The 20,213-nt window shown below is 30.8% G+C and overlaps 4 protein-coding genes across 4 annotated transcripts; 2 read left to right on the top strand and 2 right to left on the bottom strand.

The window, feature by feature from the left end:
- Positions 1 to 6,357: 6,357 nt before the first annotated feature.
- On the top strand, positions 6,358 to 8,441 carry LOC112740866 (uncharacterized). The gene is made up of 3 exons (XM_025789549.3): positions 6,358 to 6,509; positions 6,874 to 7,389; positions 8,229 to 8,441. Exons 1-3 carry the CDS (start codon positions 6,383 to 6,385, stop codon positions 8,258 to 8,260), a joined length of 675 nt encoding a protein of 224 aa, XP_025645334.1. The 5' UTR covers positions 6,358 to 6,382; the 3' UTR covers positions 8,261 to 8,441.
- A 4,192-nt stretch (positions 8,442 to 12,633) lies between these two features.
- Positions 12,634 to 14,881, top strand: LOC112740865 (uncharacterized). Its single transcript, XM_025789548.2, has 2 exons — positions 12,634 to 12,868; positions 14,465 to 14,881. Exons 1-2 carry the CDS (start codon positions 12,755 to 12,757, stop codon positions 14,615 to 14,617), a joined length of 267 nt encoding a protein of 88 aa, XP_025645333.1. The 5' UTR covers positions 12,634 to 12,754; the 3' UTR covers positions 14,618 to 14,881.
- A 963-nt stretch (positions 14,882 to 15,844) lies between these two features.
- On the bottom strand, positions 15,845 to 16,201 carry LOC140178398 (uncharacterized mitochondrial protein AtMg00860-like). Its single transcript, XM_072215316.1, has one exon. The coding sequence runs from the start codon at positions 16,199 to 16,201 to the stop codon at positions 15,845 to 15,847; it is 357 nt and encodes a 118-aa protein (XP_072071417.1).
- A 1,813-nt stretch (positions 16,202 to 18,014) lies between these two features.
- LOC112740864 (large ribosomal subunit protein uL11c) lies at positions 18,015 to 19,996 on the bottom strand. The gene is made up of 4 exons (XM_025789546.2): positions 19,682 to 19,996; positions 19,445 to 19,617; positions 19,296 to 19,359; positions 18,015 to 18,393 (listed from the first exon to the last, which is right to left on the bottom strand). Exons 1-4 carry the CDS (start codon positions 19,884 to 19,886, stop codon positions 18,185 to 18,187), a joined length of 651 nt encoding a protein of 216 aa, XP_025645331.1. The 5' UTR covers positions 19,887 to 19,996; the 3' UTR covers positions 18,015 to 18,184.
- Between the last annotated feature and the right edge of the window lie 217 nt (positions 19,997 to 20,213).

Here is a 20,213-nt window from a genome sequence, read left to right as displayed (position 1 = left end):
AGGTACTTAAAAGGGAGTGTGGGACAAGGTCTTCTCTTCTCTGCCAAGTCAGAACTGCGACTTATGGCATACGCTAATGCTGATTGGGCAGGTTGCCCGAACACTAGAAGAAGTGTCAGTGGTTACTGCGTTTTCATTGGTGATTCCCTTATCTCTTGGAGATCAAAGAAGCAACACACTGTCCCAAGGTCTTCCGCTGAATCTAAATACCGGGCTATGGCAGCAGTGGCAGCTGAATTAATCTGGTTGAAAGGTCTTCTCTCTGACTTTCAAGTTGACATCCCATCTTCTATGCTCTTTTGTGACTCACAATCAGTCATCCACATTGTAACGAATCCCACATTTTATGAGAGAACAAAGTATATCGAGATTAATTGTCACTTTGTTCGAGAGCGAGTGATGGCAGGATTTCTGAATCTTATTCACGTTCGGACACAATACCAACTAGTTGATGTGTTTACTAAGCTTGTAACTCTAGCTCAATTCAATAATCTCATTTCCAATTTTGGCATGATAAATTATCTGCCAACTTGAGGGGGATATTATACCTAATGTAATTTGTTATGTATTACTCTCGTACTCTAGTGTATATATATATATATATATATATATATATATATATATATATATATACTTGTAAACCAAATACTAATATACAATACAATTCTTTCACTTTTGTATTGTAATATTTGTTATCAAATTATTTTATATTGTGTACGATATTATATATAAAAGTCGAATAAATATTTAAATTGGTGTTTAACATTTATCTCGAATCTTAAACTAAGAATTAATACTTAAAATATTTTCTAAAATTAGACTTCGACCTAATTTTACTTGAGATGTGACATGTTACATATATCAAAAAATATTTTATATTTTATACGTTTTTGTAAATATTATATTTTCTTAATTTAGATAAAAAATTTAATTTAAAAGTTAATTTAAATTTTACTCTGTAAAAGTCATACATTTTTCATAATTTTTTAGCAAATTTTATAATCTCAATAACAAGTAAATCAATACAGATGTATAAAAAGCCTTAATACATGAATAACTTTTTTTTTTAAATCAAATTTGTCCAGTAATATATAAACATAATAAAAATAACCTGAACTATTACCCCTCCCCCTCTCTTTTTGGCTGCTTCTTTTAATTTTTTCTACTTCATCCTTCTCCTTTTTTTCTTTTTCTTTCTTTCGACATGTTTTTACTTTTTTTTTTCATGCTTAGTTATTGATACAAAATAATTTATATATATTTGTATTTTTTTTCAAAAATAAAACAAATTAGTTTTTAAATTAAATTATACATAAATATAATAAAAAATAGTACAAAAAATACATAAATTTTAGTTGAATTTTTTTGTTATTCAAGTTAAACTTCTGTATTTTTTTTCTATATTTCTCTTTAAAAAAGTGCGTTTACCTCAGAATTATTTCATTACAAAATTTTAGTGTTTATAGTCAATAAATTTTAATATTTCCTTCCTATATTTCTCTTTAAAATGTTGCGTTTAACTTCAAAATATTTCATTGTATTTCCCATAACAATTTCTATATTAATCGTCAATAAATTTCTGAATTTTCATAAAAAAATTTCTATACTTATTGTTAATAAATTTTTGTATTTTCATCTAATATTTTTCTTCAAGAAGTTATATAGTTACCTTAAAAAAAATTCTGTATTTATCAACACAAAATTTTAACGTTAATAAGATTCTATTTTTTTCATACGTTTCATTTAAAATATTGTGTTTATCTTTGAAAACTTTACATGTTTATCGTCAATAAATTTTTGTAGTTTCTTATGTTCTTTTGTTGTGTTTACTTAATGAGAAATTGATGTTTATCATAACAATATTTTTGTATTTATCATCAATAAACTTATAATTCCGTTAAAGAGATAACGAGAAATCTAATCAATACGAATAATAAGTTTTGAATTCGGCTCAATACAAGAAAAAAAAAACTTTTTAAATTACTTAAGCTAAAAATTCTCTTCCCTTTTCAAATTGTCTGCCACCCCACTCTCATCAATCATCCCACTTCTCTAACGTTAGAAACTCTCTCACCGGCCATCATCGTCCACCCCTGTAGCCCCCTCCTCCATCACTATCGTGGGATCGTGATCAAACAACCATTTACATAGTTATTAAAATAATCATTTGGCTACCTAATGAAATGACTATGAACATTTGTTAATTGTATATATTTAAATTGAATCAAACAAAATATCCATCCAATTAAGAATTAAAATATGGGAAAGTATGAGGAGCCAATGGAATATTTATACAATGTATACAATAGAGATTTAGGGAGTATTAAAGATATAATCATTAGTGTTACCCTTTTCCATCAATTGAATCTTTTGGGATGAGTGGTATCATGACATGGTATTAGAGTGTTAGATCCGAAAGGTCAAGAGTTCGATCCTTGGTGAACTCCAAAATCAATTTAATTTTTTGGGAAGATGTTTATTATCCCTAGTACTCGGATGGTTATTCTAGATAGTAGGAGGATGTTCATTTTGTAACTCAATAACCCATTGTACACATTGTACAAATAATCCATTGTCTCCCTAGCGGGATCCAATAAATAATCATCTACATACCTAGTGAATTGAACATCTAACACATTTGTCGGGTGGAGAGAGTCGACGGCGACGTATGGAGGCTGGGGGCGGAGATCCCGCGATGGAGTAGCCACGCAACAACAACTTCGGCTAGGGGAGATTGCGAATCTGCTTCGTGGGCTTCGAACCCGAATGCGCAACAGCCAAAGATGGAAGAGGAGGAGGAATCAAACCGGTGGGAGGAAGGGCTGCGTTGATGAGGTGTGGCACAGCAGTAACTACGACACGACAAGGAGGACAGACGATGGGGATAACGTGGGTCTCGAACGGCGTGACAGGAGACAGCGGCTGCGGTGGGGCATGTACAGCTAGCGACGGGTGGCTGGACAGTGATAACGAGGACATACTGGGCTGCTGCGGCACAATCTCCCGTTGCTACGGCGCGCAAGCAGAATGCGGAGAGGCTAGGCGTCGTCGGCGGGAGGCTGAGCTGCGTCGGTCGGGCGGTGTCGGACCGAACAACGGCGCCGAGGTGACTCTGCGGACCGGAAATCACAAATAGAGAATGGGAGGTTAACGTAATATTAAGAGTAATTGTGCTAATTGTGATTTAGTTTAATTGCAAAATCCATATTTTTCAAATTTCAAAATCTAAAATTAAAAATAATTAATTAACAATTTAATTTATGTTTTTAATTTTAATTTTCTTTTTTTACTCCATTATTTAAGTTGTTTAGTATTCTTATTATCTTCTTGTACTTTTCATAAATTTATGTGTCGTCTCCCCATATTTCTCTTCAATACCTTCCAAATTTTGTGTGTTTAGCATCACAAAATTTTTGTATTTATTACCAATAAATTTATATATTTTCTTCCTATATTCCTCTTCAAGAAGTTGTGCTTACCTTAAATTCTGTGTTTATTTTCAATAAAATTTTGTGGTGTCCGTATATTTCTCTTCAAAATGTTGTGTTTTATCTTTAAAAAAAAAAATTGTGTTTATCTTTACAAAATTTCTATAGTTATTGTGAAAAATTTTATGTTTTTTCCTATATTTACCTAAAAAAATTGTATTTATTATCAATAAATTTGTGTTTTTCTATATTTTTCTTTAAAAAGTTGTGTTTACATTAAAAGAAATTTATGTGTTTAATATCACAAACTTTTTTATTTATTGTCAATAAATTTATGTATTTTCTTTTTATGTTTTTCTTCAAAAAGTTATATTTACTTTAAAAAAATATTTGTATTTATTGTTAATAATTTTTTTTGTTTTTTTTTTCTTATACAATTTTTTCTTCTTATTCATTTTTGTTATGCTTCTTTTCTTTATTCTTCTTCCTTATAAACATACAAGAAAGAATCATACAAGCAAGCAAATAAAAAAAATAATGTTACATAATCAACAAAATTTATTTTTATGATTACTATGATTAATATTTGACCAGTATAAATATTTTTATATTCAATTTTAAACTATATACTCCAAATTGTAATAAAATAAAAAATAAAGTATTAACCTAAAATATTGACTAATATTAATAAAAAATGCTAGTCTTTATTATTTCTTATAAAAAAAAAACATAAGAGGAAGAAACAAACCTAGAAAAAGGGAGAAGAAGTAGAACATCAAATGAAAAGAAGAAAAAAAAATAATATATATAATAGGATTTTGTTGGATTTAATTATTAAAAATTTCTCTTAGTTATAGTTGGATTTTTCTGAAACCTTAATCACTAGTATACTTATACTTGGTTTATTAAAATTTTTATTTTTTAAAAATAGTATATAAAAATTAATTTTTAAAAGATAATTTTTTAAAAATTATAACGCCTATAATTGGTAAATTAAATTAAAAATAATTTTTAATAAGCACATACAAGAAGTACATCTGGTAAACTAGTTTTTAAAATTTAAAAATACTATAATAGATATTAATGTAAGAATTAAATTTTAATATATAAGGTTATATTAGAGTTTTTACTTTTGATAAGCACAAATTATCTTTAAAAAGTATTATTTTAGGTACTTTAAAAAATAACATTATTTTTTAAAAGCTGTAAGTATAAATATATAAGACTTGTTTGGATGCCATTCTCAAAAAATATCTTTTTTAAATGATATTTTTTTAAAAGATCTTTTACAAAAGTAAAAGTAATTTATCTTTGGATATCTTATGTAAAAAGATCTTTTTATCTATTAATTATGTTTGGGTAAAATAAGATAAAAGTATTTTTTTATTCATTTATTATGTGAAAAACATCCTTTTTTTAAGGAAAAAGATCTTTTAAAAAAAGATGTAAATTGTAGCTTCTCAAAAAAGATGTTTTTTTTTTTTATTTTTCTAGTACTTTTATTTTTACTATTAGAAATTTTTCAAATACACTAAAAAATAAAAAAAAGATATTTTTCATTGAAAAAAGATCATCTTTTATCAACTTAATGGCGCCCCACTACAGTTTAAAATTTTTTTAGTAGTATATGATAATAATATTTATTTGTCCCCATTAAATTATTAAATTTGACCCCACAATAATTTTTTACTCAACTTTTGGTATTTAATAGTGAGTTTAAGAATTTTATATTAGATGTTTATTAGAATAATCAATTCTCAATTTAAATAAGATTAGTATTATTTCTTAAAAATAAACTCAAAAGATATTATTTATCTTTTTTTTTTCAAAATTAGTTTCAGTTTTTCTTGTAGAAATTATATTAATTGAAAGAATTTTTTAACTATGAATACCACTAAGAGTTGGTTTTGATTGTATGAGAAGTGACTTTTTAAATAATTATTTATATATATATTATTTATCATTTCGATGGTATTGTTAAAAAAAAAGATTACTCAATTTTTTTAAAAATATCAAACCTAAAAAATAAAATTATAAATTATATATTATTATTTAAATTATTATTTTAGTATTTTAATTTGTAAATTATATATTTTAAAATATAATCGTATTTTACAATAACAAAATATAATTATAACAATAATTATGCTATATGTACATAAAAAGTAATTATCCATATAGAATACATATTGAAAATAAATTAAACAATACATATATTTATATACAAATACAAAATAGTTAATGAACAATTTTATAGCTAATTTTTATGCAATATAATATTTTATTATAAAAATTATTAGAATTTATTTATCATGTGTCCTAACAGTATATATTAAGATTATAAATTAAGAATATTTTTATTGGAAATACAAAATACTTAAGTTTTTAATATATTTATTTTGCAGTTATTAAATGAAAAAATTTAAATCCTTCCACTAATACTAAATTTATCATCTGTCTTTAAGACACATATTAGCTAAAGCTAAATTATTATTATTATATTATATATATTTTACCCGCACTGTCAAAATTTTCTGGATACGTCATTACACCCAAACAAACATATAATCAGATAATCTTATTGATTTACCATTAAAATAAAAAATTTATAACACCTCTTTACAAAATTTTACTAAACCAAACCTTAGATTAGATATAAAAAGACCTTAGATTCCATTTAGTTCTTTGAGTAGCAATCAAGCAAGATGAAAGTGGAGGTTGATGAAAGAATATATCCGTGAAAGAAAGAATTAGCTCTATTTTACACCCACTAAATCTTAAATAAAAGCAATTCGTCACTATTCCTTTATCCTTTATACTTTGAGCGAATTATTGTATTGCTTGTCTACAGATCATAGTGCGACAGCAACAAAATTAAAGTTACAAAAGAATCAACTTTAGATTTTATTCATGGAATCAACTACTTATATTGCTCTTGTCCTCGCCAAACTTGTATGTTTTATTCAACCTCTGTTTTTTTTCTTTGGTGTGATAATATTGTTGCAATGGAATCAAGAGCCACCATTGTTGCAATTTGTTGCATCTTAGTTGTGCCTTCCACCCTCTTCACTACTCTCTGCGGTAAAGAGAATGCACCACTAAACTTGTTTTCTTCATTTATTTATAATCAGCATTGCAAATAAGGTGAAAATTTATGTGTAGTCAACTTCACGTGAAGTTGATAGCTGAGAGTCAATGAATGATTTGACAAAAATTTTATTTAACGGCCCTCAATTATGAACTTCACGTGAAATTGACTTCATCTGAGTTTTTAACTAAGTTTTCACCTGCAAATAAAAAGAATGTGGAAACTCAGGTGCAGTCGACTTCACGTGAAGGATTGTTAAATGATTTGACTGATTTGACTCACGAGTGAAGTCGACTGCACATGAGATTTCACCTAAAAAGAAACTCGAAATTTCAACTTACTTTGTTAATTTTGCAGATGCTAGAATTCATGGAAAAGCTTCAAAAAACAATGTAAAATCTGTAGAGCGTTTTAACAAGTACTCATCACTGGGATACTCAGACTTCAATTCATATGGGTCTCCTTCTTCATTACCACTACCACCTTTCAATTCGGTAATAACACCACAGCTGGCACCAGAAACTTCTACCCCACTCTCTCCATTCACACCTTCACTACCACCACCACCAAAGCATGCTCCAAAGCCGCCGCCACCACCACCACCGTCATCATCGAATTCTGCGCACCACAAAAAGGCAGTTTGGTGTGTGGCAAAGCCCACAGTACCTGATCCAATAATAAAGGCGGCGATGGACTATGCTTGTGGGTCTGGGGCGGAGTGCAAGAACATTCAGCCCAATGGGGCATGCTACATTCCTAACACCATGCTGGCTCATGCTTCTTATGCGTTCAATAGTTACTGGCAGAACACAAAGGTTGGTGGAGGCACTTGTGACTTTGGTGGCACTGCAATGCTTGTCACAGTTGATCCAAGTAAGTCTCATTATATATAATCCAACTTGGTAAACAAGAACCTATTAGGTTGTGTTTGTTTATAGAGACACGACACTGTAACAGGGACACAAAGACAAAAAATTGTGTTTGACAAACGAGAAATGGACAGAGACAATATGTTTAGAGATATGAATTAGTGTATTTTGTGTCCATCCTGACAGAAAGGACACGAAAACACTAACAAGGGACACAATTTATTTTTCATTTTTTCTTTCATTATTCTTGTTAATTTTTTTAATTATATTTTTTATTATTATATTTTTCATTTCAAATTTTTTGAATGGAAAAAAATGAGAATAAATTGAATTTTCATAATTTGTTCTAGTTTATCACTAAACAGAATATAAGAACACAAAATTTTGTGTCTCTGTCCATCAGTGTTTTGTCCTGTCCTGTTCTCAGTGTTGTCCTGTCTTGTTTTCAGAAATAAACGCAGCCTTACTGTTTAGAGTTGTGTCTAGAGATATTGAATTAGTATATTTTGTATCCATTCTTACAGAAAAGACACAGAGACACTAACAAAGAATACGGCTTATTTTTTATTTATTCTTTTATTATTCTTATTAATTTTTCATAATTATATATTTTTATTATTATATTTTTCTTCTCAAATTTTTTAAATGAAAAAAATCAAAATAAATTAAATTTTTATAATTTATTCTAGTTTATTACTAAATAAAATACAAGAACATAAAATTTTGTGTCTATGTTCTTTGTGTTTTGTTTTCAGTCAGCCTTAATTAACTCAAATAGTGTAAATTATTTATTAAATTAAAATTTATCAGTTTTAATTTTCTCTTATCGATGGTTTTTCACAGGCTTTGGTAAATGCCAGTTCGTGTTGACTTAGCTTCCACGTTGCATGGAACACTCAACTTCAGATCTGTATGTAGAATGGTGAAAATCTATGTTCAACATCATTTTTTATTTCTCTCTCAAAGAAATAATGTATCCAAAATTCTCATCGTAGCTAAAGTTTAAGTAACTTTCTCATGGTTTGTTATACAAGTATTTATTTATCCTTTGCCTAATGTGATATTGGATTTGATTATTATTCAAAAGGAAAATTATAAGATTTTTTATTTAAACAAACAAGAAAAGATATCTTAATGTTGTCCAAACTAAGATGCTCTTGGCCAAGGACACACTCTAACTCTAATTCGTAGATGTGACGGTTTCGATTTCTAGTTTTTTATTTTCTATACAAGTTTTCATTCACTATACAAGTATTTTAAAAAAAATAAAAAATAAAAATATAAAATTTTGTGTTTTATAAACTATATCTCAATGTCTCAATTTAAATGAAGAGACATAAAAACATGTATTTCATGTATACTTGTGTGTTATTGTATTCATTAAAAATTTGTGTCTTAACAAACAAGCGATGAACATGTATAACCGTGTCTATGTATATGAAACATACGTTTATTGTCATTGTAGCCCAACAACAAAATCAGTTTCATCTTTTGGAGCATGGAAACTGAAAAACATGAGGAAATAAAGAGTATATGGAGGATAATTTGGAGGAAATGATAGGAAGCATAGCTATTTTGAGCTAGGAATCAGGCTATCATAACAGGGAAGTAAATCTTAAAGTAGCAATTTATAAGGCAAGAACTCAAGAAGTGAAATACAATAGCATCTTAGACAAATCAAATAAAACAATTAATGGAGAAAAAAGATAGAGGACACACCAAATAAAGTTGAGGCCTCCCCTGAGTAATTAGTTGAAGACAAATGTGGATATGACCTTTAAGAGAGAGCTAGGAGATGCAACTATTGCTGTAGTCATGAAAGATTAGGGGTGGCAATATGCACTCTATCCGCGGATATCCAACCGATCCAATCTGGTTGGATAAGGTGTGAGTTGAGTCTTAATCCTACCTGACTAACCCACACCCTATATATATATATATATATATATATATATATATATATATATATATATATATATATGTTTTAAATAGATGTTGAACCAAAGACTTTTCACGGAATGCAAAAAAATTTCAGCCACAAAATTATTAATTGATAATTTAATACTTTTTTTTACATAAAAGTCAATTCTATTTTAAATTATCATCAAGTTATATAATAATATACCTATAATGGTGATTAACTGATTATACCACGTACGTGAGTGTCTTTGCATACACGAAGATTATGGGTCTCATTAACTTAGTACTTAAATTAGTATTGCGCTCAGAATACTGGCATCCTCTCTAAAACTATAGAGTTATGCTATGTGTACACTAAAATCAGTCACCAAAATCAGCCATCATTATAAAATATATGCTAAAATACAAATACACATTGAAAATAATTTAAAGCACACATATATTTATACACAAATACATTAGTAGTTAATTTTAGTGACTAATTTTAGTATACAAATAGCATTTTTGAAAACGATATTATATCATCATTGATAAAGACCATAGTTTGTTTGTATAAGACACAACACTCACATTTCTAAAATCAGAGGGGAAAATGTCTTAGATGAAAAACACAGCAATAATCACTGTGAAAATGGAAATACAAATTGCTTGTTTGTAATCGCCATCACACAATTACATGAAAGGTCGAAGACTTCAAAATAATAATGAAAATTTATGAGTTATGAAACATTTGAATAATGGTAAGTGATGCAGAATGCAATATCATTTGAATAACGGATAATTATTCGATTTTCTTCTGATTCGCTTTTTTTAGTCATTACTACTTCAGATATCTAAAATTGATTCATGTGATATAATTTGTTATTTTCTAACACTAAGTCGTATTTTTTAAAATAAGAAATTTAATTGACCATTTTAAAATATTAGAATGTAATACTAATAAAAATCAACTTATCCAACTAATTTCAACTATCAACATGAATATTATTATCTTATAAATATTAAAATTTGTTTTCATTTTAAAAAATGTATATACTCTTTTCATACTCTATCATTGGCATACCCCATTTAAGTAGGCTACAGAAACTTTATGTACTGTTTCCATACCCCATCAATGGCATACCCTATTTAAGTACGTTACAGAAACTAATTACATCTTATTTCTTAGTCATTTCAAGCTCCAAAATTTTTTTAATATTAGTTTTTGAGTTATGCTAACCAATAATATTACTATCTTCTCTATCTCTCTCTGAACCTATGAGTTACAGAATCACAATAATTTTTTTTTCCAAAAATCAGTTTCAGATTCATCATTAATTTCCTCCCCAATTACATTCTAACAATTACTCAAATAACATCATGCTCCTTAAAACATATGATTTCTAACCAAAACAAAGAGTATCCAAAAAATCTAACATATCAAACCTACTAAAATATTTCAAATTTCTGAATTCCATTCCAGTCTGAAGCGAGCAAAAAAGGAGAACCAAGCAGGGTTGAAAGTCAGTCAAGTCAATTTATGAGTCAGATAGAACTTGACTTGTTAATAGTTTAATAAGTTGAATTCGTGAGCTGATGAGTCAATATTGAGTTCAAAAATTAAATAAGCCGAATTTGAGTTTGAATAAACTCAGCTTATTAACTCGTGAGCCAGCTCGATTTATTAAACTATTAATACACATGTTCTATATGTATTTAAATTATTTATTGTAGATTGAATAGATGATGAAATAGAATATAACAAATCTAGTTAAATTGTTCAATATAGAAGAAAATAAGAAAAATGCATTTATATATATAATTTTGATATTTTTTGATAAATAAATAAAAAATTTATAATTGATAGATAAATAATATATAAAATTGATCTTTTTTAATATTTTTAATATATATAAAATAATTTATTAATATAAAATTATAAATTATGTTTCTGTTATTTGAGCCAATTCATAAGTTCGAGCCAGCTCATAAGTTTTAGATGAGCCGAAATTGAGTTTAAAAAATAGACTTAGTTATTGATAAATCGAATCATGAGCCAAGTTCAATTTTTATGAGTCGAGTTTGAGTTTGGTCTAACTCAACTTAACTCACTCTACTTCCAACCTTAATTAGAAGCCACACCATGAGACATTGCATATGTTTGCTAACTGTGATTGTGAATGTTTAGGATTGTGATATTTTATAGATATATGTTAACAGTATAACTATCAAATTATTTGAAAATTAGATGAAGGCATTTTAGACCAAACCAACGAATATTAGGATGATTAAAAAAAAGAAAAGAGATATAAAAAAAAAGTTTAATTACTCTTTTGGTTCTTATAGTTTCGTGAAATTTTTAATTAGGTTCTTATACTCTTTTTTTTAATTGGGTCTCTGCACTAATTTTTTTTTAATTAAGTCCCTTTTAGTAGTAATTGGCTTAATTTTATAGGGATCCAACTAAAAAAAAAGAATTGGTATAAGGATCTAAATAAAAAAAAGTGTAGGGATCCAATTAAAAAAAATTGGTGTAAGGACTCAATTAAAAAGAAAAAAAGTATAGAGACCTAATTAAAAATTTCACAAAACTATAGGGACAAAGTAATTAAACCTAAAAAAAAAAATAATAATCTATAATTTTATCAAAATTTTAAGATTTTTAGAGTGTGTTTGGAAAGCATTCAAATGAGAAAAGAATTCTATTTCTTTTAAAAAATGAATTCTAACTCTATTTCATATTCAAATTTATAATTTGAAACAATTAATTGCAAGAATGAAATGAATTGTATGTTCTTTATATTTTATTTTTGGTTTTTTATTTGTCTTTATTTATTTATTTATTAAGAATAATTTTGACATTTCAATCTTTAATAACGATGGAATTACAAATCAGATTTTTTTTAGTCTAATTTAGTTTGAACACTAATATGAAAATTAAAATTCTCTTTGAGAATTGAAAATTATATTTTTATTATATTTTAAACTAAAAAAAAAACTTTATGAGAACTCTATTTTTAAAGTATTCCAAATACACTTTTAGTGATATTAAAAACATCTGAAATTATTCTTTATCAAAATAATTTTTAACTATTTTATTTCAAATAAATTCATTATCAAAATTCTATTGGTAATTCGAATTTAAGTAAGGCCAAAGGTATGACAAAGTTATAAATTTTTAACAAAAATTTTAATAACTAATATTAAAATTATACTTATTTATTATTTGATAATATTTTTAATTTGATTATATTTTTCTTTTTATTTTTAAATTAAAAAATACTGCTAATGTGAGTTTAATTATAAATATATTTTGTAAGTGTTTTTAAAATTTGAAAGTTATGATAAATGAACAAATTGAGATTTAGGGTTTTACTCCATTGTGTGAGAAGCGGCAAAGCCATACAACACTTAAACGACCCCTACGCTGCAGTGTGCAGAGTGAGTGAGGAAGAAAGAAAGCAAAGCAAATGGATTCATTCTCAAGTCCTTCGCCTGGATCGTCGCAGCAAATGTCGGCGCAAGACCTCAAGAAACAGCTCCAGAGCCAGCTCGCCTTGGAATATGCTCAGCAATTTCTCGAGGTACATATCTTTCCTTTCATTCATGAAGGCATTGCCATTGTTTCTTGAATCTTGCTTGATCTGGATCAACTTGTATAGCGTAGTGATTATTTTGTTTTATCTTTCGTGGATATTTATCTTCACTGCTTCTAACTTCAGCTGTAAAGTTCAAAAACAAGGGGGGGGGGGGGGGGGAATAGGAATCGAGCACGGTACCCGAGGCTGAGATGAGATGCAACAGATTTTAATCACCAGGAATGCGAGAGAGTCATCAGAATTTATTGTTTTTGACAAGTTAGCAATTAATGTTTAAAAGTACAGGATAAAGTATGATGTTAGATTATTAGACTAAAGAAACTAGACTAAAAGAATTGAGTTGATCGCTAAGTGATAACTAAAGAATAAATGATCATTTGTACCCTGAAAGATGAAAACGCTGACATATGTACCCATACTAAATCGAAACTAAACTTGTATCCACGCAAGATGTCTTCCGTGTGACAAAAGTATCCTGTTTTTGGAAGGTTGGAGTGCCACGCAAGGTACTTTTGTCACACGGAAGGCATCTTGCGTGGTTACAAGTTTAGTTTCGATCTAGTGTGGGTACATATGTCAGTGTTTTCATCTTTTATGGATACAAATGGTCATTTATTCAATAACTAAAATCAATAAATTCTGATGACTGTTTAGCACTTCTCTTTTAACCACTAATCTGTGGTTTACTGGTTTCAACTGCAAGGTTCACTTTTATTTAACAACCTATTTTCATTTTTGGGTAAGGGGTTTGTGTGCCTGATTTCTCAACAAATTAATAAAAATAATTTCAATCAGAGGAACTCTGCACAAAATATAGGTCCTGAATTTGCCAAAATAAACCTGCTTGTGCAGTATAGGTATCATGCTGGTTGATAATTTTCACAATTTGTCCTTTTGGTATTTTACCTTGCGTCAGAACTATAGTCTTATTGACAAATCATCTTGAATTTAAACAATTCCTACAGTCTTATTGTACTTATTTTAACTGTTATGTATTAAAATAAAGTATTATCAATGTGCTGTCTATAAAGGAGAATGTCGATGAGCAATTGGTCCGAAAGTCTACAAGAACTGAGCTCTAAATATGTTATTTCTTTGCCTGTAAAAACCAGAATGGTTTGTCCATTTATTTTCTTGTTTGTGTAGATTTTATAGAAAATTGAAAGGAGTTAGGAAATTCACGAAGGTTTGTTCATCATGTAGAAAGAGATGCAGTAACACGTCATCATTGAAGTTATCCTTTTGCACGTATCATCGTTGATGATACGAGCTGGATGTTCAATGTTATGAAATACTGAAATGTCTCATGATGCAATTGATTTCCTCTATATGTTCAAGCGATTGTCCCAGCCACTTACATATATTATTGCAAAACTGTTGTATCACACAAAATGAAATATCGTAGCAATAGCCTGGGTATGGGGCAATACTGGTTATGGCATATTAGAATGTTGATTTTGTTCGGTTAGGCTGTTGTTGTTATTGTTTGTTTTTTTTTCTTTTCTTGGGAGCTGGTTTGGTTGGTCTTGTTTGATATGTGGATTCAGCTATTCACATGGTAACTTGTTTTTTTGTAAGCAGACAGTGAGAGGAAAGTGTTTTGAGAAGTGCATCACAAAACCAGGCTCAAGTCTCAGCGGGAGCGAAAGCAGTTGCATCTCTAGGTGTGTCGACCGATACATCGAGGCCACTGGCATAATTAGCAAGGCGTTATTTGGAGGGTCACAACATTGACGCCACAACCATTAGTAGAGGTCACCATGAAATTTGCATCTACATTGTTGAATCTTTAAGTTGCTCAACTTGAACTAGTTAGTGGCGTTGGAGAATATTTGCTTGGTGTTTTTCTCCTTGATACCAAGACGATTATGTGCTTATTTTTTTGGTTATCCAAATAGCTGAGATTAACGGTTATTTTCAACAGTTTCATACTTGTTTTTTTCTTATATCATTTAACTTTACAAGTCTTTTAATAAGAAGATACATCATTGAAATGAAGTATTCTGTATCTATTCGTTTGATTGTAAAAGGGTATATGCGAAGATGGTTTATTCTTTCGAGAAAACATACAGCTCTAGAGAAGACATGGAGCGTTGTTATAATTTTAACGTTTGAACGCGAAAAAAGACAGATCACATTACATTATATTAAAGATTATTCATTTGAGAATTTTTTATTTCGTTACCTACATTATATACTAGGGGTGTTCATGATTCAATTCGAACACAATTGATCATCGGAACCAAAAACATAAAAAATCGAACAAACTGAAAAAATAAAATTTTGTAGTTTTTTGTTCGGTTTGGTATGGTTTTTGATTTTGACACTAAAAATTTGAACCAAACCAAACCGATATATATATCTGCATGAGTTAATTTTACAAAAACATCTTCTACTTAACCTAAACCCTAATATACCTAAGAGTGTTCAAATCCTTACCTAAGAGTGTTCAAATCCAAACCAATTCAAATTCAATCACTCATTCAATCCAATTCAAATCGAAAATCGATTAAATCCGCACTAAAGAGGGTATTTGTCTATTTGAATAGAATTTGGCGTCAAAATTGCTCTTTCCTGATAGAACAACTTCCCCTTCTTTAAAGAATAGCTTGGAAAATCCCCAAAATTCTACTGCAGGACAACTATTATTTTCTGCAGCTTTGAATCTTCCCGTATCTCAGCATCAACATTTTCCCACAGATTCACATGCACTACCGAAACAACATTGGCCATCATCTGTCGCGACTCGTGAAAGAGCATCTATGACCTTATTTTCCAGCATCTATGCCCAAAAGCTTTGTTGTCCACTTAAAGATGAGTCGGATCCAACACTCACTGATCCGTGAAGAATTTCAAACTCCTCTAATCCGTAAGCACCGGGAAGCGGCTTCCCATCAAGTAGTGTCACCATTTCTGGACAACAAGCACCATTGCTATTAATTCCCTCTCATAAGCAGATTTTTAGCAAGCTCCTGGGGACAAAGCTTGACTTAGAAATCCAATTGGACACCCTTGTTGAGATAACACAGCCCGCCACCCTTTGGTTGCGGCGTTGGTCTCGATAACAAACTCTTTTGAGGAATCTGGAATAACCAAAGTGGGAAGTGTTCCCATGAGGGCTTTATGTTTTTGAAAAGCCTCCATAGCTCGATCATTCCATTCAAAAGCATTCTTCCTTGTCAAATCTGTCAATGGTTTAGTAATTGTGCCATACCCTTGCACAAACCGACAATAGTACCCCATGAGGCTTAAAACCCCTGTAACATAAGGGCTCATACTAGGCCAGATGATTCCCAAAGCCAACATTTCCGAAACCATTTCCTCAATCACCGCTTTTTGGTGTTGTGGAAAGTGGTAAGGCCTAATGTTAGGACTGCAGACCCATCCTTTAAAGGAATAGCGTGATCATGCGACCGATACAGCAGTAAACCTAGTAGGGATTGAAAGACTACCTCATGAGCGTCCAACACCGTTGTATCAACTGTGGAACACTTGTGACCGAGGTCGAGTGAAAACTTAAATCCCCATAATACAATTCCGTATCACCCTTCAAGGTTAAAGCCTCCACACCCTTGAGTATCTCAATGAGTCCTTAAAATTGGCTCAAATGACTCCGAGCTTATCTAGCCACGCCAACCCCAAAACCAACTCAGCCTCATCGATGGGGAATAGGTAGAAATCCTCAGTTCTGGACATCCCCTGGAAGCTCAGTGTAACCCCCTTGCATTTGCCTTGTCCCCTCGAATAGCGCCAATCTGCCACTGGGATTTCTGGTGCTACAAAGTTGTCTGAGGTGCCACAATCCACCATCACCCGCACACGACGTCCCTGCATCTCGGCTCACGCTTTGACTGACCTATGTGGCAGTTAGAGCATGAAAGTTTGAGCTCCAATTGCTCTACTGCCTCCAGAACGGCTTCGTGCTCTAACCAATCTCCTTCCTCATTCCTCAACCTCAGGTTCCATAATCAACAACTTGAATTCCTTGTTCTTGAACACATATCCTGCTGAGTATGGTTCATCGTAGAAGAAGCATTCGCCTCGTACACATTTAGCTTTGTAGTCCTCATTGCTAAGGTGCGGCGCTCCCCGCTGTTTCGGAGGCTCCATCCCTGACTCTGCACTCTTGCTTGCCGGACCTGTCGCCGCCGCTATGAGAACCAACCATTTAGGAATGAAGTTTTGTGTCACAGGCTTACCAACTGTGGAGGGAGTTCTTCCTCTCCCGTTCTAACAGTTTTAACAGAAAATTCACAAAACTAAAACCAACTAATCAACTAGTATTTATAGGCAACTGTTAGGACTAAGAACTATTGCCGGGGGCGGAGCTAGAAAATTTTTTAGGAGGGGCCAACATGAAAAATATAAGTTAAGAAGAGAGAAAAATTACAAAGTTAAAAGGGGACCAAACTGAAAAATTAGAGACTTATACGTACAAATTATTTTTTTTTTTTTGGGGGGGGGGGGGGGGCATTGCCCCCCTTCCCTCTAACGTGGCTCCGCCACTGACTATTGCCCTTATGCCTGCTAGTGCAGCTCAAAGGAAACAACTAAAACCCAGCAAGCAGACTACTTACCTTTCCTCTTGTAACTAAACCAAATCTGTTTCTATTAGGCTGAATAAAAATAAGAATGAAATAGTAAGATGAATGTAATGAAACAACATAAATAGCGTATATAATAATGAGAAAACATATATAACATAGAGAAGACAACTGCAAAATTATATAGGGGTGAAAGGCTTTATTTTATAGATAATAAAGAAGGCAATAAGGAAACCTTAAGAGTCTATTTAAATTATCGTTTTTATTTTCAGTGTTTCTGCTATTAGGATTTTTCTTGGAAGAACAAGAAAGATAAAACAATGAAAATAATAATGAATTAAAATATTAAAAATGTGTAGGCATCATACGCATACATGTAAAAGGCATGAATATACACATTTTTGTCAAATAACTATTGCTATCCAAATTAGAGATTGTTTTGAGAATACTTTTACATGGTTTTCACCGAACTATTCATGACCAAGACTCATTCACATCCTCGGATTCTTCAAACAGATGAGAATGAGATCTTTGGCATCAAATCATTTTCAATCAAACTCAGCTCAATACAAGTATCATGCCAGTGATTGACGAAAGCTTTTCCAAATTTAACTATATAACGAGGGCATACATTTAAGTAATACAAAATAATAAAAACCACTTGATGTTTTCTTTGTTGTTCTCAAAGAAAGAAAGAAAGACAGTGTACAGGAACAACCTAAGAATTCTCAAACTCTTAGCCAAAAATAAGATCTTATTACACAAGTTCCTTTTTTTTGGGTTCAAGAACAGGAGGATCAACATCAATTCCCATATTTGCTGCAGTGCCTGCTATTATTCTCATAGCAGATTCAATAGTCGAGCAATTCAAGTCTGGCAACTTTTCAGTAGCAATTGCTCGCAATTGGTCAATCGTGATCTTACCTACTTTTTGCATCTGCGGGTCTTTCGAACCCTTTTCCACTCCTATAAAATCAATTCATACATTCAAAAGCAAGGACACAGATCTCATCAGAAGAATGATAATCTTGTAAAGACCACAGAAACATATCTGTATCTGCAGTAATTTGTTCATGGTAGAACATAGATAGACAAGTTTCTCGAAAATTGAACTTCAGTTAGCAACCGAGAGCTAGCATATTACCCTTACAATCATTTTCCAATCTAGCTTGTATAAGAAATTGAAATTCAAAACAAATGGCACCCATAAAAATTCATGCTTCCTGACCCTTCAAAATTCATATGCAATCTCAAACATTATTATGAATACCTAACGTATATAATCTATCACTTAATTTTCAGATGGTCACTAATCAAATTTAGTGAAATGAAAGCATCCCACCATTTAGCTTACTCCAATAATGCTTAATTCGCAATTTAAGATTACATAATCAAATTTAAGAAAGAAAAATGTTGTGAAACGTATGGTACTTTTAGGTAGCGTTTGGTGGAGAGACAGAGACGGAAAATTGAGACTGAGAGACAGAGACTAAGAGACAGAGATTAAAATAAATCTCAGTATTCTGTTTGGTGGAAAGTGGGAGACAGAAATTGAAAGAATGAAATTCTAATTTAATTTGTACAAAGGATAAAATTGAAATTAATTAATTGAAATGAAGGTATTTTAGGTATAAAATGTTATTAAAGTTTCGGTCTCCATCTCTAAAAATCCACTTTTTGGAGGTAGACACAGAAATTTTAGTACTAGTCTCTAAACCAACAAATATGATACTCTCAATCTCCCGGTTTGTACCTTAAAACAAACGCTGCTTATGTTACAACAATTCTGAAACAAATTGAAACAGAACATGAAGCATAACATCAAACACCTTGGAGGCAAAAAAAGAAGAAGAAAAAAAAAAACATACCGGCAGCCTTAAGTAGTAGAACCGAAGCAGGTGGAGTCTTCAATATGAAAGTAAAGCTCTTATCCTGGAGAAGGAAAATGAAAAATATTAATGTCAAAGAAAAAAGAAGAAGAAGAAGGGGGAAGGAAATGAAAGAGTAAAGAGCGCACATCAAATACTGTGATTTCGACAGGAATGACATAACCGGCCTTGTCGGCAGTCCTGGCATTGTAATCCTTACAAAAAGCCATAATATTGACACCCTTTGAACCGAGAGCCGGTCCAACCGGAGGAGCAGGAGTGGCTTTCCCAGCTTCCAGAGCCAACTTTATGATTCCCACAACTGCAACACCCAAAGCATGAGTGAATTCTGCTTAGAGGAAATGAAAGTGAAGGTAGTATGTTACCTTTCTTGGCTTTGGCACCGGGCTTAGGGGGAGCCATGGCAATGACATTGAAGCGTCGTCTATGTGGAAGAGGGCTTTTGGTTTTAGTGAACGGGAGAGAGATGTTGGTTTGGGGGGTTAGGGAAAATTTGACGGGAACAGAAAAGAGAGAAGAAGAAGAAGAGGAACAGAGTGAAGGGGAGGTGAAGACGGTGGTTAAAGCCATTGGCAGAGTTGAAGCTGCTATCCCAACAGCTTGGCACACTCCCTCAGGTTTGGATAAAAATCCCCTATCCTTTTGTTTTAACTTAAAATTGAAAAGGTGAACCCCTTTGCGCCTTCAGTGTAAATAATAATAATAATAATAATAATAATAATAATAATAAATAATTTATTAATATAAATATCAATTCAATATTCAAAAAAATTCGACACTAATAAAATGGTACTTAAAAAATGTTATTGACAAAAGAATATTTAAAAAAAATTAATTTTAACAAAAATGACCAACTGTCAATTAAATTTTCTGAAGTTAAGGTTAAATATATCAATT

This window comes from Arachis hypogaea, chromosome 14, assembly GCF_003086295.3.
Source record: "Arachis hypogaea cultivar Tifrunner chromosome 14, arahy.Tifrunner.gnm2.J5K5, whole genome shotgun sequence".
In the NCBI taxonomy this organism is placed as follows: Eukaryota; Viridiplantae; Streptophyta; class Magnoliopsida; order Fabales; family Fabaceae; genus Arachis; species Arachis hypogaea.
This window is presented reverse-complemented; position numbering and strand designations above follow the sequence as displayed.